The 18563-nt window shown below is 45.5% G+C and overlaps 1 protein-coding gene across 1 annotated transcript in view; it reads right to left on the reverse strand.

Annotated features, from left to right (window-relative positions):
* Nucleotides 1-12969: 12969 nt before the first annotated feature.
* LOC146856383 (retinol dehydrogenase 16-like) overlaps nt 12970-18563 on the reverse strand; it is a 128312-nt gene continuing 122718 nt past the window's right edge. The window contains exon 5 of the mRNA XM_085654499.1: nt 12970-14436. Within this exon, the coding sequence (XP_085510625.1) occupies nt 14219-14436 (218 nt within the window). The 3' untranslated portion in view covers nt 12970-14218. The remainder of the gene's footprint in view (nt 14437-18563) is intronic.

Here is an 18563-nt window from a genome sequence, read left to right on the forward strand (position 1 = left end):
CCGACCCCGCAGTTAGTGGTAGAAATGCCCGCACACGTCCCATTGGCCCCTCCTGAACGGTTTCATGGAGACATACAAAAGGTGCAAGTCTTCATGACCCAGGTACTGTTACATTTCCACTGTAAGCCGAAACTCTTCCTCACCAACCAAGCCAGGGTGGCCTTTCTGATTTCCTACTTAGCAGGAGATGCGGAACGATGGGCGGTACCCATAGTCCGTCGAGATGAAGCCCTGTTGTACGATTGGGACGCCTTACGCAGTGCTTTTGAGAGAACCTTCGACCGACGAGCAGATACCTTCTCGGCCGACCGCGACCTGTTGAACCTCCGGCAAAACCCCAACGACTTCATAGGCTATCTCAACAGCTTTTGTCGGTTGGTGGCACAAACCGACTGGCCTGAATCCAAGCAGTCAGCCATATTCTACCGAGGGCTCACGGACGAATTAAAAGACGTCATAGCCCAAATTGACCCCCAACCCCAGACCTGCTCAGCAATGGTGGAATTGGCAGCCCGTTTGGAACATCGTCTCAGAGAACGAAAAGGGGAACAGAAATGGAGAGACAGGACAACGTCCTCCTATGAACACGCCCGAGCCCCAGACCATGTGGCCCCCAAGTCGGACCCCATGGAAATCGGGACGGTGAGAGCCTCACTGACCCCGAGCGAACGTGATCATCGCCGCAAACAGGGCCTCTGTTTATACTGTGGAAAAAAGGGGCACTTTCTTCAAGAATGTCCGGTTAGACCCAAGACGAGCAGACCACGCACCGGACAAGCGGCTCTGGCAACAGAAGAAGGAACAGCGGGAAACTTCAAAGCTTGAAGGACCTGGAAGGGAAGCCTTCAAGCCAACACTCCATCCCTTCTATGGAATCCGACAACTCTCGAGAACCAGATCACTTCTTCATCTCGCTGGAAGCGGTGATAAACCAGCAGACTCAAACCATAAGAGCCATGATAGACTCCGGGGCTACGGGATGCTTTCTGGACAAACAGGAAGCGGAAAGACACGGGATCCGGTTGACACCAAAGGAACAGCCCGAACTCGTTTTTGCGGTCGACGGGAAGGAACTGGAGTCGGGGCCCATACGATACGTTACCCCGTTTCTCTGGATAACCATTGGAAGGGATCATGGTGAGTGGCTGCAATTGAACATCATTCAAGCTCCCCGATGCAAACTCATTTTACCTTGGTTAAGAAAACACAAACCGACTATTGAATGGTCCACCAATACCATCTTGTTCCGATCCGCCTCATGCCGACTCCGGTGCATCCACTCTACCCCCCACCCGGACACGGTCAGAACCACCGCTCAACATGTAGCCACTGCCGCAGAGAAAGATGTGACACTCCCAACCTGGTACCTACCCTATAAAGAGGTGTTCAACGTTCAAATGGCAGAAGAGCTGCCCCCGCACCGGGAGTACGACTGCCGCATCGATTTAGTGCCGGGCGCGGTTGTCCCGTGTGGCAGGATATACGCTCTCACCGGGCCGGAAACAATCCATCTTAAGGAGTATCTGGACACCTACCTAGGGTTGGGATTCATACGTCCCTCCCGGTCACCCGCAGCGTCGCCACTCTTCTTTATCCTGAAGGCCAATGGCGAGCTGCGATGTTGCATCGACTACCGCGCCCTCAACGCTCTGACGATAAAGAATAGATACCCCTTACCACTGATTCCGGTACTGTTGGAGCAAATACGCGAGGCACGACTCTACACCAAGTTGGACCTCCGAGGGGCGTACCATTTGGTGAGAATGAGAGAAGGCGATGAGTGGAAAACCGCCTTCAAAACACGATTTGGACTCTTCGAATATCTAGTGATGCCCTTTGGGCTTTGCAACGCCCCGGCAGCCTTCCAGTTCTTCCTCAATGAGGTGCTACGAGACTTTCTGGATAGGTTTGTCGTGGTGTACATTGACGACATCCTGATATTTTCAGCTACTCAGGAGGAGCATGTTGTCCATGTGGGGCTCGTGCTACAAGCTTTGAAAACACACCGCCTCTTTTGTAAACTCACCAAATGTGAGTTTCATGTTACAACCGTGGAATTCCTCGGAGTCCACCTGACCCCCACTGGACAGGTTATGTCCATCCGAAAGGTGCAAGCGGTGGAACAATGGCCCCAACCACGGTCGGTCAAGGACGTCCAAAGTTTCCTTGGCTTTGCGAATTTTTACCGTCGGTTCATTCACCACTTCTCTCACCTGGTTTCGCCCCTCACCAGGCTGACGCGAAAGAACGTGCCGTTCCACTGGTCACCCGACGCACAAAGGTCTTTCGAACAGCTCAAGACGGCCTTCACGTCCGCTCCTATCCTGAGACACGCCAAACCCGAGCTCCCCTTCATAGTGGAGGCGGATGCGTCTGATGTCGCCTTGGGAGCAGTCCTGTCCCAACGCCATACAGACACCGGCCACCTCCACCCCGTGGCCTACATGCCCCGGAAGCTGAACCCCGCCGAACTCAATTACTCTGTGTCCGAGAAAGAACTTCTTGCTATCCGGGAGGCGTTTGTTGAATGGCGACACTGGCTGATGGGAGCTCAGCATCAAATCACTGTCTTCACGGACCACAGAAACCTCCAGTTTCTGCGATCGGCTCGACATCTCTCTCCCCGGCAACGCAGATGGATGCTATTCTTCGCTGAATACCACTTTCTCGTCACCTACCAGCCTGGCTCGCAGAATCAAAAGGCCGATGCCCTCTCCAGACAAGATACGACCAACATCCAGGCAGTGGAACCCAAAAGGGCTATCCTGTCCCCGAGTCAAGTGGTCGGAGGAACGGCAACCAAAACCTTTCTGAGCGCAGTGAAGCGCGGGGTCGCCACGTTCTCTTGGATCTCATGGTTAAAAGGACACAAGGAATGGCGCCTACGACACGGCGTCCCCATGTGTGGCTCCAGACTGCTGATCCCCACGCTCCCACTACGGAAACTCGTCTTCCATTGGTGCCACGAACTGCCCTGTGCCGGGCATATGGGAGGAACGAAAACCCTTGAGAAAGTCCTGAGACTGTTCTGGTGGCCGTCAGTGAGACCAGACATTCTGCTATGGGTCAAACGCTGTGACGTCTGCTCACAAATGAAGTCGGATCATCGCAAACAACAAGGCCTCTTGCGTCCTCTTCCAACACCCCAGACTCCGTGGGAGAGAATCTCGGTGGACTTCATCGTTGGATTGCCCAAAGACCAGAACTGTACCGCCATAGTGGTGGTGATAGACTACCTTACCAAAATGGGACACTTTATGGCATGTAAACAGGTACCTACAGCCGGTGCACTGGCGAGGCTCCTGTTGGTGAACGTGGTACGGCTCCATGGCCTTCCTCTCGGCATAGTGTCAGACAGAGGGTTGCAGTTCACGGCGCGTTTCTGGAAGGTCTGGTGTGCCGAACTGGGAATTCAGTCATCCTTGTCCACGAGCTTCCATCCACAGACCGACGGACAGACTGAGAGGCTCAACCAGACTCTGAAACAATATCTCCGGTGTTACGTGGACAAGGCATCTAACGCATGGGTGGACTGGTTGTGGGTCGCCGAGGTAGCCTATAACGACTCCGTACATACCTCCACACAACAAACCCCCTTCTTTCTTTCCTCAGGGTACCATCCACGTTTCACCCCATTCCAGCTCCCTCACACTGATCTCAGCGTTCCGGATGTACAGAACAGGCTTTCCACAATTCGCTTAACCCTCACTAAGACCCGAGAGAACCTGCGAATGGCTAAAACACGATACAAACACCACGCCGACAAACATCGCAGGCCCAATCCAGTGTACCACAAGGGGGATAGAGTATGGCTGTCCACGAAGAACATTAGATTCAAACGACCCAGCATCTTTAACCCGAAGTTCATAGGCCCCTATCCCGTGGTAAGACACGTTAACCCTGTATCGGTACAGTTGAAACTCCCAGCCCATTTACGCATTCACCCTGTCTTCCATGTCTCCTTGCTCAAACCCTCACTCAGCCCCGTGCGGAAGCTCCCTGCTCCCGTACGGGTTCACCATGAACGCGAGTACGTGGTGCAACGCGTGCTGGACTCCAAACGGGTTCGAGGCAAGCTCTGGTATCTCCTGGCTTGGAAGGGGTACGGGCCGGAGGAGAACTCCTGGGAGCCCGCTTCGTCTATCCATGCTGCTCGCCTGGTGGCGGCGTTCCATCGCCGGTGTCCGGGTAAACCTGGACCCGCTCTCAGCGCCTCGTGAGGGGTGAGTTGGGATGTGCTGTCATGATCCGCACTCGGGATGCGCTGAGTGCCGCGTCTTTCCTTCTCCCGGACAATGGCCGAACAGCCCGGCAGGATCAAGAACTGCATCTCCCAGAACTCCCGGTTGTACCCGTCCCACGTGACAGAGCACGCAGCAGATCACGCAGCCGGAAACGCAGAAAAGCGACCACTCCTGGGAGAGTGGCGCCGAATATTCTCGGAAGTATCCCGTTTTCGAAGGTACGCGCGGACGGTTCTCATCGGCGAGAACTACGTACCCAGACTGCAGAGTCTTCAGCAACGCCAACTCGACCTCCGTGTTCCCTGCCCAGAACCCGGCGAGTATTACTCGCAGGTTGCTGAGTGGCGTTCGCTCCTCGGCTCCAGGCTCTACCTCAGGCACGGAGGGGGAGCGCTTCGCCACAGACATCGCCCTTGGATTTCCGGGCTTCATCGCCTGGGGTTCCGCTCCTCTGCTCCCGGCTCCTCCTGGAACATCGAGTAGTAGCGAAACGTCGCAGGTATCGCCCACGGATTTCCGGGCTTCATCGCTTGGGGTTTCGCTCCTCTGCTCCGGGCTGCACCGGGAGCATAGAGTAGTAGCGCACCAGCTCTGCCCACGGATTCCGGGCCTCCTCCCTCCCTGAGTATCGCGCTCCTCGGCTCGATATTCTGGGGAGCCTAGAGTTGCAGCGCCGACACCCGACTAGACCGGAACCCCGTTCCTAGAGACTGAACGACCCAGTAGGGACGCCACAGTTCCGTGACGTAACGGTTCTGGATGGCCTCATCCGTTCAGCCAGGAAGCGACGAAGCGTTCACCGACCCTAGGTGATACCTAGACAATTCACTCCTAACTCTCCGTTCTTGGTCGCCTGGCAAGGCCACGCACCCTTCCCCACCTATTCCAGTGTCTGGAAGATAGGTGTAGAGGACCATTCACGAACTCCCCAACAACTAGGCGGGCGGAGACGTCAGGTAAGAGAGCTATCACACAAGGGGGACCCAGGGGAAGTGGTAGAGAAGGCCATCACTCATTGTGTGTCTGTCTGTCTTTCAGATCTCCCTCCCAGCCGTCCCTATCCTTCCTTCCCTCGCTCACCTGCCTCCTCCGTCTGAGTGTATTACACATCCGCCGGACTAGGGGCAGATGGGAGGTGGACCCCCTAGAGCATCAGCGTCATCCTGAGGAGAGGAAACCAGCGGGATCACGACACCTTTAGACAAATCACACCGTTTCAGAATATAGTATAGTTCTCACGTGTACATAAGCCAAAATTACTGTGGAAAAAGAAAGAATATGGCTCTGATCTCTCTGCCGGTTGTACTTCCGACCCGGCTGGTCAATAAGTGTAAAAACAAGCTGTGTCTGATTATTCAATGCACCCGGACTGCTGTTAACCTTAAAAAAGTAAATGTGTAATCATTAACTCCTCACCAAAGAATAGGAACTCTCTCTGTATTGCAACATCACACGGTTATGCACTATCGAAGTACCTTACCTTGTATAAGGTAAGACGAATCATCTACAGTAAAGAGGTAGTCAATCGAGTATGGCCCCAAATGACAAGAAAATATTTCTGTAAATATAATGAGATGGTTTACTATACTGTCAACCAAGTATTCTGAAGCTCAACCCACCAACAGTGGCTAAACAAAGCAACCTACATCTGGGGATCTAGTAACACTTACCTAAGCGAGTACGCTCCTTCAGCACAACAACTTTTCAGGTTTATGTCCAAATCGGAAGTAACCCGGACGTGCTACCGCCGTTATATACACCTCGTGCTCTTTCCCACTACTACGCTAACTGTGCTGTACATAATGCACGCAGAGTACGCGTCTCATGTAAACAAAGATCCGGGATCGCGTGTGAACCGGATATTATCCGGGACGTGAAATAAACCTTTGCTTTTAGATACTAGAGCGCTGACCGCTCCGTCTGTAGTGACTGCGAATGAGAGTTAATATTGGCGTCTCTGCCACTACGTCCCAAAAAGCTCTATGCCAATAAAGTATTCCACTCACAGCAAACAAAAAAAACTTGGCTCCAGGCATTAAAGCAACAACAAATTTGAGAAAGCGCCATGTTATATATACTTGGGCATTTACTTTGCTACAGAGAAGGATTTCATTGTCACCTCTTATCATTAAAACCAAATGATAGCTGCCTGTGCTTTGCCCTGAGGACCCTGGAAAAGAGGATCAGCAATCTTTCACTGGAAAAGATGATCAGCAATCCTTCACTTCATCTAGTACTAATTGGAGCCAAGGTGAAGTGAATTCCATTAATAGCCTAAGGCACCAAAGTTGCTCTAGGAAAATTCCCTAACTTCCAGGATCTTGCCAAGTTCAACACATATTGCTCTCTGTTCAAATGCCCATGATCAGCCTCACAATTGCAGATCAGAATGGAGTATAATTAACAGTGCAACCAAGTGCAGTGGAAACTTAATTTTCAAATATGTGCAATAAACTAAAAAACACTCAAGAACTCACTCTGAAATTCAATATATGGAAAGAGATACTCTACCACAACAGTCACAATGAGGAATTCAAGGGGAAGGATTCCCACCCACTGCTTTAGGCTCCTTTGAAATCCATGAGCTTTGGAACACTTCTTTGCCGTTTGTCATTTAAGTTGAAGGTGAATAAAGTTTTAAACCAACTTCCTTTTAGGGAGAGAAAATTGCTTTTAGCAAATGAGATCATGCATCTACTGTGATCAACAATTATGAGTAAGCCTACTGCCAAACATATTTTAGTGATCCATCCCTGTTTTATAAAGGAAAGTTAATGTCCCTAAAATTTTATACTGATACCATATTTGGACTTTTTAGCCAGCTGGACTCTGTTGCCTTGTCAAAAAACTGCAGGCTGTGTTAATATAACCTGGCATATTTGCACATACATTATGCACCTGCCCACCCCTTAAATTAAACGCAGATGGTGACCACGCCAACAGCTCAGTGAATTCAAGATACGTAGTTACTGCCAAGCCATCACATTGTGCGTAAAGGGTTAGTACAAGAAGGTTGTAACCAGATTTATTCAGTTCATGGAACAGTGTTCACACATTTCAAACAGCTTAAATAGATGACTACTTTGTACAGAATGTTTCCATTGATTGACATACTTTTATTTTTGTGTACAGGTAGTCCCCGGGTGGCAATTCCTTTATGTAGAAGGTTGTAACAACTATTTTTGCCTTTTCTGCCATCAGTATTTCTACGGTGAATACATAGTTAATCCAGAAGAACAATCAGCAAATGATACATAAAATTGTATTGTGCTTTTCTTGATTAATTACTTTCTCGCTTTTTGTAAAACGACATTACGGTGGAACTGCTTCCAGATATTGAGGATCACCATGGACTATGTAAATAAGTTACATTTGGATTTTTTGTCTGTCAATTTATGTAATGTGAAAATCCGCAATGGATCCTGGCAGACTATAGTAGGGAACAACTGCCATTTGGTGCAAAATTATCAGCTGTGGCAAAGGAAGCCTGGAATAGTTCGTTGTTATGTAATCTAAACTGGCTAGTGAGGACAGTTAGCTTTAAAACATGAACAAGTTGCTATTGATGTGCATTTCAGGGAGAGGTCAGTGTTGACCCAGAATAGCTGAGCTTTACTAAATCGTTTGGATAATAACTGAGTAGATAACTGAATTCTATCTTGAATCAATTTAGAATGTATCCATATAGATGTGCTATACGTAAATTAATCTTAGTTGAATATCATGAAAATCCGGCACTGGTCCAGCTCTCTTGGAATGACCAAAGATTCGCTTGGCTCTATTTTACTGAAGAAGATAGACTCTAAACTCGAACTGCTTCTTTTTTTTGCCTCGAAATTAATATTAAATTGCATGACGCAGCTATGAGATTTAGGAGGATAGTGCTGTGATCTCGTCATAGAACAGACACACATTTTTACTCCTAAACTTACAGAGAGTGAGAGCGTCAGAATAAGTTTAGCATCGGAGACCTTTCAATGTTATTGAAGATTAAGGTGTCCTAGAAAGAGGTTGAAGGAAATAAGAAATTTGTGTTCACTCAGTCTTATTGCCAATATTAGTACTGTAAGTGAACCGGTGGTGAAAAAAAGAAACACAGAGTTGCATAAACTGGGAATTGCATAATCACAGAGTTATAAGTAGTGAACTAGTAAAAGGATAGCCTATTAAAAAGGCAGAATGAGCGATTAGGAGATGCAGGTTTTGAGAGCTTGAAACAGATACTACCTCATACGAAGGGACAGGTAAAAAAGGAAGATAAGGAGTTAAGATGAAGGAGTTAAGATGAGTGAAAACACCACAATAAATATTTCTTTATTTAAAAAAAGACGGATAACGATGTAAGCATCCTCCAAAACAACCCATTAGGTGCCACAACTCATAGTTGTTATTTGTCTTTTGGTTTTGACATACATTTGTGAATAGGCACAAACAGGGTCCTCAACAGACTCGTGTTACTTCGGCGATGTCTAGTTAGTGTACTAAGCTATTGCCTTGCCTAGAATCAGCCTCTAAAGCTGGTTGATGGTGTAGAACTGTTCATGGGAGCAACTTGTTTTACTGTACTTTGTTTAACCAAACGGGCAGCGCAGTACCAGAGCCACTAAAAATGGCAATGCTGACACTGCTACTTGAAAAGTCCTCATGAAACATATTTGCATTTTTTTCACTCTCTCTCATACGGTTCTAGCATCAGATGTAGTTGTTCAATTACATATTCTTCTTTTTCATGTCTTCCATCACAGTCACAATAGTGACTTTCTATCTGCCTTTTTTATCTCTTACCACTTCTTCTTACTTTTTTCCAACTTCAAACTTCACCCATAGTCTGGTCTTGATTTGCAAACCTTAGTAGAATGATTTTTCCACACTCACAACATCACTGCTCCAATGCTAAATTTGTAGAAATTGTAGGACACACTTATAACACATTTTTTTCTTGCTTAAGGTTGTCACATTTTTCTTCTTTACTTGTGTATTTCTTTGTCATTTGGCATTTTTGTTCCATCACTTTTGTTAATCCCTTCCATTGCTGACTGCATTTGTCTTTGCTCTTGCTTCTATATATGCCATTTGTAAAATGGTCGGAAAATCAAAAGTTTTCTCCAGTAATTTGTTTCTGAATAATACTGAATTACACCTTCAATATTTCTTAAACGCATTGATTCCTCATTACTAAATTTGTTAAACTCACAAAATGTTACCAGTTTCCTTAACGCTGTTGAACAATTGTCTGTGGACTTTTCTTCATCTTGACAAGCCATGATGAATACGTATCTTTCAAATTATTTGTTACTTTGTGGGTCGAACTTTCATTTAGACATTTGGTCAAACATATGTAATCACTTGTTTCTTGTTCAGGGGATGTTAATATTAGGTTCTCAACTTCTTATCCTACTAACTTAACTAAGAAGTCTTTTGCTTGACTAACAGTATGTTTTTTGCAAGTTGCTTTGAGGACGTGCTGAAATCTCCTTCTCCACTTTTCCCATTCATGCGCAAATGTTTGTTAAGAGGGTATGTCTAAGACAGCAGTTCAAAGAATATTGCAAATGAAACACACTCCTATTCTTGTATATGAAAATCTTTCATGTGTAAAATGTTGTCTCCTGTATCACTTTCTACTTCTACGTATTTTCTTTGTTATTTTATTCCACCGTTGATTATCTCCTTGCTTTTTTCTATGTTTTACATTTGCATGACTTCAAAATGTTGTCTTCTACTCATGACTATGAAGTCTGCCTGACTTCTAGATGGCTCCCGTGACAGATCTCGTTTTGTTCGTTCTTATTTTAATAATACTTCAAGATGGCAGTCGTGAGTCAAATCTCATGCTGTTTCCTCTAATTCTGCCTGCTTTAAAAATGGCCACAGATGCTTATTCCTGCAACGCCGCCCCCAGTCTTCCCAGAAGTATTTTTTTTAATGGAAATGCATATATATATTTTGTTTAATACACAAACCAAAGAAGGCATCCCAGTCACGTGCAACAAGCACCATGGGCCACATAAATCTGAGAAAAATGCACAGTGTTACATTGAATTCAAGAGTTCAAAGACACCCAAGTATGCAGCGGGTAAAAGACAGTACACAGCATATATGGCGATACCTTTCTCATACCACATTGGTCTGTCTGCCTCCAGGGTCTCCTTCTGCAGACCCCAGCCATAGTAGCCTCTCCACTACCCCTAGGTGTTATAAACCTTACAGGGCAAGTTTATGCTGTTGAATATCCACATTGTTTGAAATCCTCAGCAAAATAAATCATGGGTGGAGCTGGTGTGTCACCGCTAAAATAGAGTGTCTGAATGATCATCGTCCAAGTGGGGGCACTCTTATAAAGTATGCATAAAAGAACCTATGGCATTTGCACAGCGCAAGGTCAGCAAAGTCAATGGGGCAACCATACTTCCACAGTTCGCCACATAGTTTCTTTGGCCTCCACACCAATCTGGTTAGTGGGTACCTCCCACGACATCACCAATTGGATCCTTGCATCTAATGGGCAAACTCCACCTGACACTTAGTAGTCTTGATGGTCAGTTTCACCTCCTGTTTCCTAGCCAACCTATATCTTCTGTGCCTCAGGTGGTACGGCCATGAATTGCTAAACAACATAATTTCACCTTGGTATGCCACACAGAAATCCTCCAGCTGTGCCAGATGATTGGCATACCAGGTGCTGGAAACTGGCAAGAGCATTCCTTAACCTAAAGGGAATTACATTAAACTTAACCAATCCCTTTGACATAGATAATGCCATTTTTTCCTTGGCACCTGGTGCTAAGCAGATCTGCCATTACCCAGTGGTCAGATCCAAAGTGTTCAAGTACTTTGCAGCATATAACCAATGCACAAGTTCATCCGCTTTTGGAATTGAATGGGCATTATACATTGTCATCACATCAAGGACTCGGTAGTCCATAGAGACCAGCAAGTCAGTAGAACCTTGCTTAGGCACTTGTATCGAAGGACTAGACCAAGGACTACGAGATTTCTCAATGGCCCCCAGATCCAACATCTTGGCAGCCTTTGCCTTTATGCATCCCTGAACGTGGCCTGATATTTGGTACATTCTGTTCTTCACTGGCAAACTATCACCTGTGTCTATGTAATGGATACAGACAGGCATAAATTCTGGAGCCCTCAAAAAGTGGTTGGTCCCAGCACCTCTTGACACTATCTGCTGTGCAGGCTTTAACTCAGGGGCTAAGTGAAACCGTCCAACAGTGCCATCATTCAAGTCACTATGCAGCAGATCAGGAATTCCATTTACTGTGTTATCCTGCTAGATGTATGGTTTAAGCCTACTCACATGGAACACTCTCTTGGGTTCTTTATGGTATCTGGATCCACCAAGTAGTTAATCTCAGAAATCTGATCTACCTTGTATGACCCAAACCATCTGTACTCCAAAGCCCACAGACACAAAGGCTTCAGCACCAACACATCTTGGCCCTGTTGGTACCCAGATAGGGTAGACTTCTGGTTATAACAGTCCTTCATGAGTGCTTAGCTCGCCTCAAGGTTTTTCTTCGCTTGACTCATGTATTGAACTATCAACCTCCTTTAGCCAATCACATAGACCACCACATCCTTCTGGGAGTCTCTTATGTTCCTTCCTACAGTTGTTTGACTATGGAGAGTGGACCACCCACTGAGTCTCCATACAGAAGCTCAAAGGGACCTTCTGAGGTAAGCAAGTTTTGTGGTAAGCGAACAAGAGACATGGCAGAAGAAGATCCCACTTCCTCCTTAGGTTCTCTGGCAGCGTTCCCATCATGCTCTTCAGTGTCTTTTTAAACCAGTCTATCAAACTATTTGTTTGTCTGTGGAGCACTGTGGAGAAGTGGTATGCCACAGGACCATGCTTTCACATCTCTCTCATGTATGAGGAGATAAAGTTGGTTGCCTGATCAGAAATTATCGTTCTTGGAAATATGACCCTAGAAAAGATCTCCAGGAGAGGTATTGCTACCACTATGCAGTCATGCTTCTCAGAGTTACAACCTCAGGGTACCTAGTGGCATAATGCTGTGCCCCTTCACAAGTACCCTGGCCCTTACCGTCAGGTTTGGAACCAGTCTGTAGAGTGACTTAGAACCATGCTGTTCTAACCCTTGTAAACCCTTTTGACTAACCATTTGTCAAATATATTGTAAGTTTATCTTGCCCCAGCAGATATTGCCAAATGGACCAGAGCACTCCTCCTTGAGTCCCTCTGTCACCATCAACTGGTTCAAGGAATAAAAATCCTTGAACTCCATCCCTCTCACCCACTCATTCTAATTCTGTAAAACATCATGAGTTTATGTTTCAAACCAAATACTACCCACTCTCTTGCAGTCCTGGAACCTCTGGAAGTACTTAGCTGACTTTATTCCAGACCATCTAATCAGAGCTTCCTTCATCCACTTGTAGACCACCTGGTCTGCCAAAGGCATCCTTACACTGATGGCTATCTTTCCAAAGGCAAGCTCCCCGTTAATGCAGCTGCCTTAGATTCCTCATTTGAGGCCTACCCCTTACAAGTGACCACAAAGCTCACAAACCATTCCAAGATATCCTGGCCTCCCACATACAGATGAACAAGATGACTTGGAATATTGGCCAGTTCCTGGCTTTAACTGGAGGTGGAGCTATTTGGCACAAGTAGGGAAGTGCAAAATTGCAGTATTTCTTTTGTGAGTGGGATTAAGATATTTTGAAAACAGTGCAAATCTCATCAGTTTTGTATTTTTTTTATTAAAACTTCAGGAGGAAGAGTCATGACAAATAGGCTTTGTGGATGAAATATCACAATCCTTTCAACAGGGTATTTAGCAGCATCTTTCAGAAACAATCTCTAAATGTAGACTTTTTTTAACCATACACAGGACAGCATCAAGACTAGTGCCAATTGCCATTTTATTTGATTGTGCTGCGATTAATTTCACCCAGTATTTATTCTAAGTTCAAACATCCCAAAGCACAGGTATAAATTCTGAGTACAGTGTTGAAAGCAAGTGTACTAAGGGATTATTTTAGCATTTGGGGAGTGGAGAAAAGGCAGTCATGGTGGCAGAGGATATTTCTATTCCCCACCAGGCTTTTTCTTTGCCTACTACATTTAGAGTTCACAGCTGGCCCTGCGGTGAACTCCCTGGTTTGTATGAACCGTGGTAATGAGGGTCCATACATACCCATATAAAAGTTTGGGGTGCGTTCGTCATTGCACCAGATTTTTACGAATTTACTTTTAAAAAAAAAAACTCCCAGACTGGGAGTTTGTTCTTAAAAAAGTAAAGAATTATGGACCCAACACCGTGGGAGTTTTTTTCCATGATGTGGGGGCAATTTCTTTAATGTTTACTGTCCCTCACCACCAATATTCCTAACAGTGACTGTCAGTAAAAGAAAAAGTCACTTAACTGCCCACTCTTAATATGGTGAGTGGTTGAATGGCTTTCCCAAAATGTCAAGCATTCTCTCTGGCCATTGAAGGACAGTAAACCTGGTGTTCCATCAGACTCAAAATTGGGCAGACAGACCATGAATTTGGCAGACAGGGTATTCGGTCACGTTGCAATGAAGCACCCCTTCTACCAAACTCTAAATTGGGCCCTAGAAGTTTTTGAAGGGACGTAGTCGAATTTTCAAACATTCAATGGTTTAGAATTAAGAATCTGTATTTAATGTTTTTAATATGTATGATGTCCTTTTTTTGTTTTTCTTTTCTAAAACATAGTGGATATAATTTTAGAACATTATACTATTTTCAATTTGAAATATTTTAAGGACTAATTTAAAGGCTCTTGATGGAATCTCTAAATGCGTCAGTTACAACATCTTCACAACTAGAAGTTCTTAATTGCAGACAAACCTCCAATATTAAGTGCCTATACAAAGAGGATATTTCTGTTTTACAGTGCCTTTTTTGGCTATATCAAAGGTTGCACTTATGTGTCAAGGCAATCCACATGTATTCGGCAAACTCAGCTTCCCCTTGGTGGTTTCGGAGCATAGAGTGTCATCAGAGCGTCTGTCACTACAGATGGCATGTAGGACAAAGGAAGATAGATGAGCTTGGAGTCCCAGCCAGCAGAATAGCGTGTGCGTGGGTGTAGCGCTGTGAGACCGTGCTCCATGCAATCAGTCACCAGAGACAGGTTGGCGCTGGAGATCGCTGTTGTTGTATTTATCTTCTTGTAAACTGGACAGGAAGAAGTAAAGAATGTGATCAGAATACACTTATATACTAAAACGGATACTCAAAATTCTACATTCAATTGAATTTTATTTTCGCAGCGTTTGGCCAAAAGTGGCGTGACTGATGCCGTCCTAGCACTATAGGCCTCTTGGAGCCGACAGCCTATCTGGACATTGCTCAGTTTCTACAGAGGCCTATTAAAGGGAGAGGGGGCTTGAGATTCAAATTAACAGACAGTAGGACACAATGTAGAAGGAGAGGTGGTGGCCCTCAGACAAGACACCAGGCCGTTTATTTTTCAAATTTTTATTTATTTATTTTATTTTTTATGATTTGGTTTAATCATCACAGCAAGGACCTCAGTCATGGCAAAGATACAAAAAAAAAGTAAGTTTAAATTACAGAAAGAAGTCGTTCATCACCAGTGCTATCTGAAAAGTATCTTGAGATACATACTCAAGATGTCTTCTGCGCTCCTTCCAAAGATAAATCTAATATTTATTGTTTATGTCGTGTGGAGGCACTACCCCCATGCAGTCCTCCTCGTTATAGTAAAAACAGACTGAGGCTTCCCTGCCTCATACACACTACTAAATTGTTTCTTTATTTCTACGCAAAACGTGTAGCATCCCACTTATGGACCCACCCTCTTCCCGCACTTCCTGTTTTGCCTTCTGTCGGCTGAGACGCTACAGCGTCAGAAGACCAACACGTCCATCTACAGCCATGAATCGGAATAATAGGTCAGCATCCCAAGACATTGAAAGCGGTAAGGAGCAATGTCAAGACTTATAGTTTCTAGTGGCCTCCGGACTGTGCTGCAGCAGTGCATGTGGCCCCGCTCAGGTGCTATAGGTGGGGCGGGGTAGTCACATGCATGTTCTGCTGAGCTGAGGAACGGATTCAGTGTGAATCCTGTCTCACTACCTTATGGTGCCCTGGGGGGGAGAGGTGGGGCGCAGGATAGTGGCATGCACAGAGAAATTAGCTCTCGTTCTGGTCTTGTGAGGCAAGAACAAGTTGCTAGGTTCTGCCATAAATTGGAAGTTGTTGCTCAGCACGACTCTTGTAATGATGGGGGAGCAGCTCGCCAGGCACGTCGGGAGCAGCCATGGCAGAAGAGAAGAGTATGAGCTCAGTTTCAAGGACTTAGTTAGAAGCTTTCATTGAGGAGGCAGTAGCCTCAGCTTTGGCGCAGCCCCCAGCAAAATGAGTAAAATGCCTGCAAGAGGAGCAGGAGGAGTCAGACTCCTCTCAGAGAGGGAGATATGTGCAGAGCATTGCTTTCCAGAATATGCTGAAGCAAATCGGGGATATGTTGGGGGATTGACCAGAAGGAGGGGCAAAATGAGGAGTTTTTTGCGCAATACAAAACTTCAGAGATCGAAGATTTGTCAGTACATGAGGTTATTGAATCCGAGTATTTCAAACAAAGGAAAGAGATCAATAAAACTAGCTTTCCACGCTTTCTGGCAAAGAGATATCCTTCAAGTGTATTTGAAGAAATGTTTCCTCAATTCCCAAAGGTGAATACTTTTTTGGCAAGAATGGTGACCCCTGCTTCATTAGCGTCTGAGGAGGCATCTTTGCCTGATCTGGTGGATAAAAAGTGGAAGCACCCTAAAAAGCTCCTATGAAGCTTCCAATTTTGCCCGTCATACTGCGACATATGCTGCATATGCAGCATAGACACTTCTCAAGGATTTTCAGTTGTTATATGATTGCCGAAAGATCAAAATGATTCAACAGTCATTTTAGCCAATATGGAGGTACTGACCCAGTTTCTGTCAGATGCTCCTTAATTTTTTTTATGGGCGACGAAGGCTTGGGCTTTAATTGTAAGTCATTGACAATTGTGGCTACTGTCATGGAAATTAGAGGAAGACCACAAATCTTTGGTTCTTTGTTTGCCTTTTACCAGGGACAAGCTGTTTTCCTCGCAGTTGGATCAATTGATAAAGAAAAAACAGCAGAGGAGAAGAAGGTCTTGCAGTCTTTCAATGTTAAGACGTGATTCGTTCAGAAATGTTGAGTACAGACATTTTCTAGTAAATCGCCCTTTCGAGGTCGGGCGCGAGGTCTGGGAACTGCAGCAGGAAAATCCGGACCCCAGTTGTTGCAGTCACAATAGTCCCAGAAGCACAGTAAATGACAATCAATCAATTACAGTGGGAGGAAGAATAAGCCACTTTTTGGATCAATGGCAGCAACTGGTCAAGGACAAGTGGGTTCTGGACATTGTTCTACAAGGATACAGGCTACAGTTTCTGTCTCATCCTCCAGAGCCACATTTCAGGAACACCCCATACCGAAAGATGTGGCAAGAAGAGCAGCACTCATAGACGGACTTCGGTCTCTATTTCAAAAAGGAAAGGGCCTTTACTCTAGTGGCTCCAGCAGAACAATAGTTGGGTTTCTACTCTATACTGTTCCTAGTGCCGAAACCAGGGGGCAAGTTCCACCCATTTTTGGATCTAATGAATCTCAACAGATGCTTTCACAAAATCCCCTTCAAGATGGTAACACTTCAACAGATAATCCCTTTGATTTCAGAAGGGGATTATTTAATGACTCTAGATTTATAGGACACTTATTTTCACATCCCAGTGCATTGCGAAAGCCGGCGGTACCTTAATTTTGCAGTGAACAACGAATATTTTGAATTCCAAGTTCTTCCTTTGGGTCTCGCATCTTCACCGAAAATATTTACAAAGGCACTGGCACCTGTGGTAGCCCATTTTCATTTACAAGATATGCATATATATATCTATATCTTGATGATTGGCTAATTGTGACCTCTTCTCTTCCTAAGGCTCATCAGGAATTTAAAGTAATAAGGACAACCCTGATGTTCTCTGGATTCGTTTTGAACAAGGAGAAATCATGCCTGACACCAACTCAACAGAAGCAATTCATAGCAGCGGTGTTCGACATGGATCTGGCAATAATGTTTCTTTCTCAAGGTAGGAAGAATTCTCTCTATTTGGCTTTCTCCCATCTGTATCAAAAGTCATCAGCATCGGCCAGGGACTGGTTGAGGGTGCAGGTTTTGATGGCTTATTGCACGGCAGTAGTCCCCTGCTCACGCCTCCATTTTAAACCTTTGCTTCATCATGTTTTCCGCCACTTGTCACCAGAAACAATCAACTGCGAACAGTTGATCCAGTGTCACCCCTGATAACCTGGAAGTTGCAGTGGTGGCTGTTACCTTCCAATTTAGATTAAGGCATTCACATGATAGATCCGCTACCCATAGTTCTGATGATGAATGCCAGTCAGTGGGATTGGGGGCAGTTTTGGAGAACGAGGAGGCACAGGGCAGCTGGCCGGATACAGAGTTCCACCATTTGTCCAATTGGAGGGAGCTGGTGTCATAGGGAGAGCCCTTTGTCATTTTGCACCTGCGTTGTTAGGAAAGGCTGTCTTGATCGGAACAGACAATCAGGTGGTGACATTTTACATCAACTGAGAGGAGGGTAAAAAAGTCTCAAACCTTGGCATTATTGGCATTGTAGGCCAAATTATACTCTCTTAAAGAGAAGGAAAATTATCTCTAATCTCAAAAACAATCTCCGGAGAAACATGAAAAATAGCTTGAATTAAATTGTATTTATTTACTCTCTGAAGGCTATGTACATCCCAGGTGCTGCTGAGGAAGGACGGTTTACAGGCCACTAATTTTTTGCGCCGAACTGCTCCCCATCAGCGTTTTGTCCAGAGTAATCAAACTGTTTACCTCACAACCATTTCTTGCTTCACCAACTTTTTTTTTTTTTTTTTTTTGTAACAGTTGGACTATGGGTGATTTATGACAGGTAGCGATCAGGAGCAGTTTCCATCATGCAGCTGTAGCCGCACTTTGGGTATACAGGTTACTGCCCTGCCCTGGCTGTTTTAGAGGGTAGCGATCAGGAGCAGTTTCCATCATGCAGCTGTAGCCGCACTTTGGGTATACAGGTTACTGCCCTGCCCTGACTGTTTTAGAGGGTAGCGATCAGGAGCAGTTTCCATCATGCAGCTGTAGCCGCACTTTGGGTATACAGGTTACTGCCCTGCCCTGACTGTTTTAGAGGGTAGCGATCAGGAGCAGTTTCCATCATGCAGCTGTAGCCGCACTTTGGGTATACAGG

This window comes from Triturus cristatus, chromosome 4_1 (genome assembly GCF_964204655.1).
Source record: "Triturus cristatus chromosome 4_1, aTriCri1.1, whole genome shotgun sequence".
Classification (NCBI taxonomy): domain Eukaryota; kingdom Metazoa; phylum Chordata; class Amphibia; order Caudata; family Salamandridae; genus Triturus; species Triturus cristatus.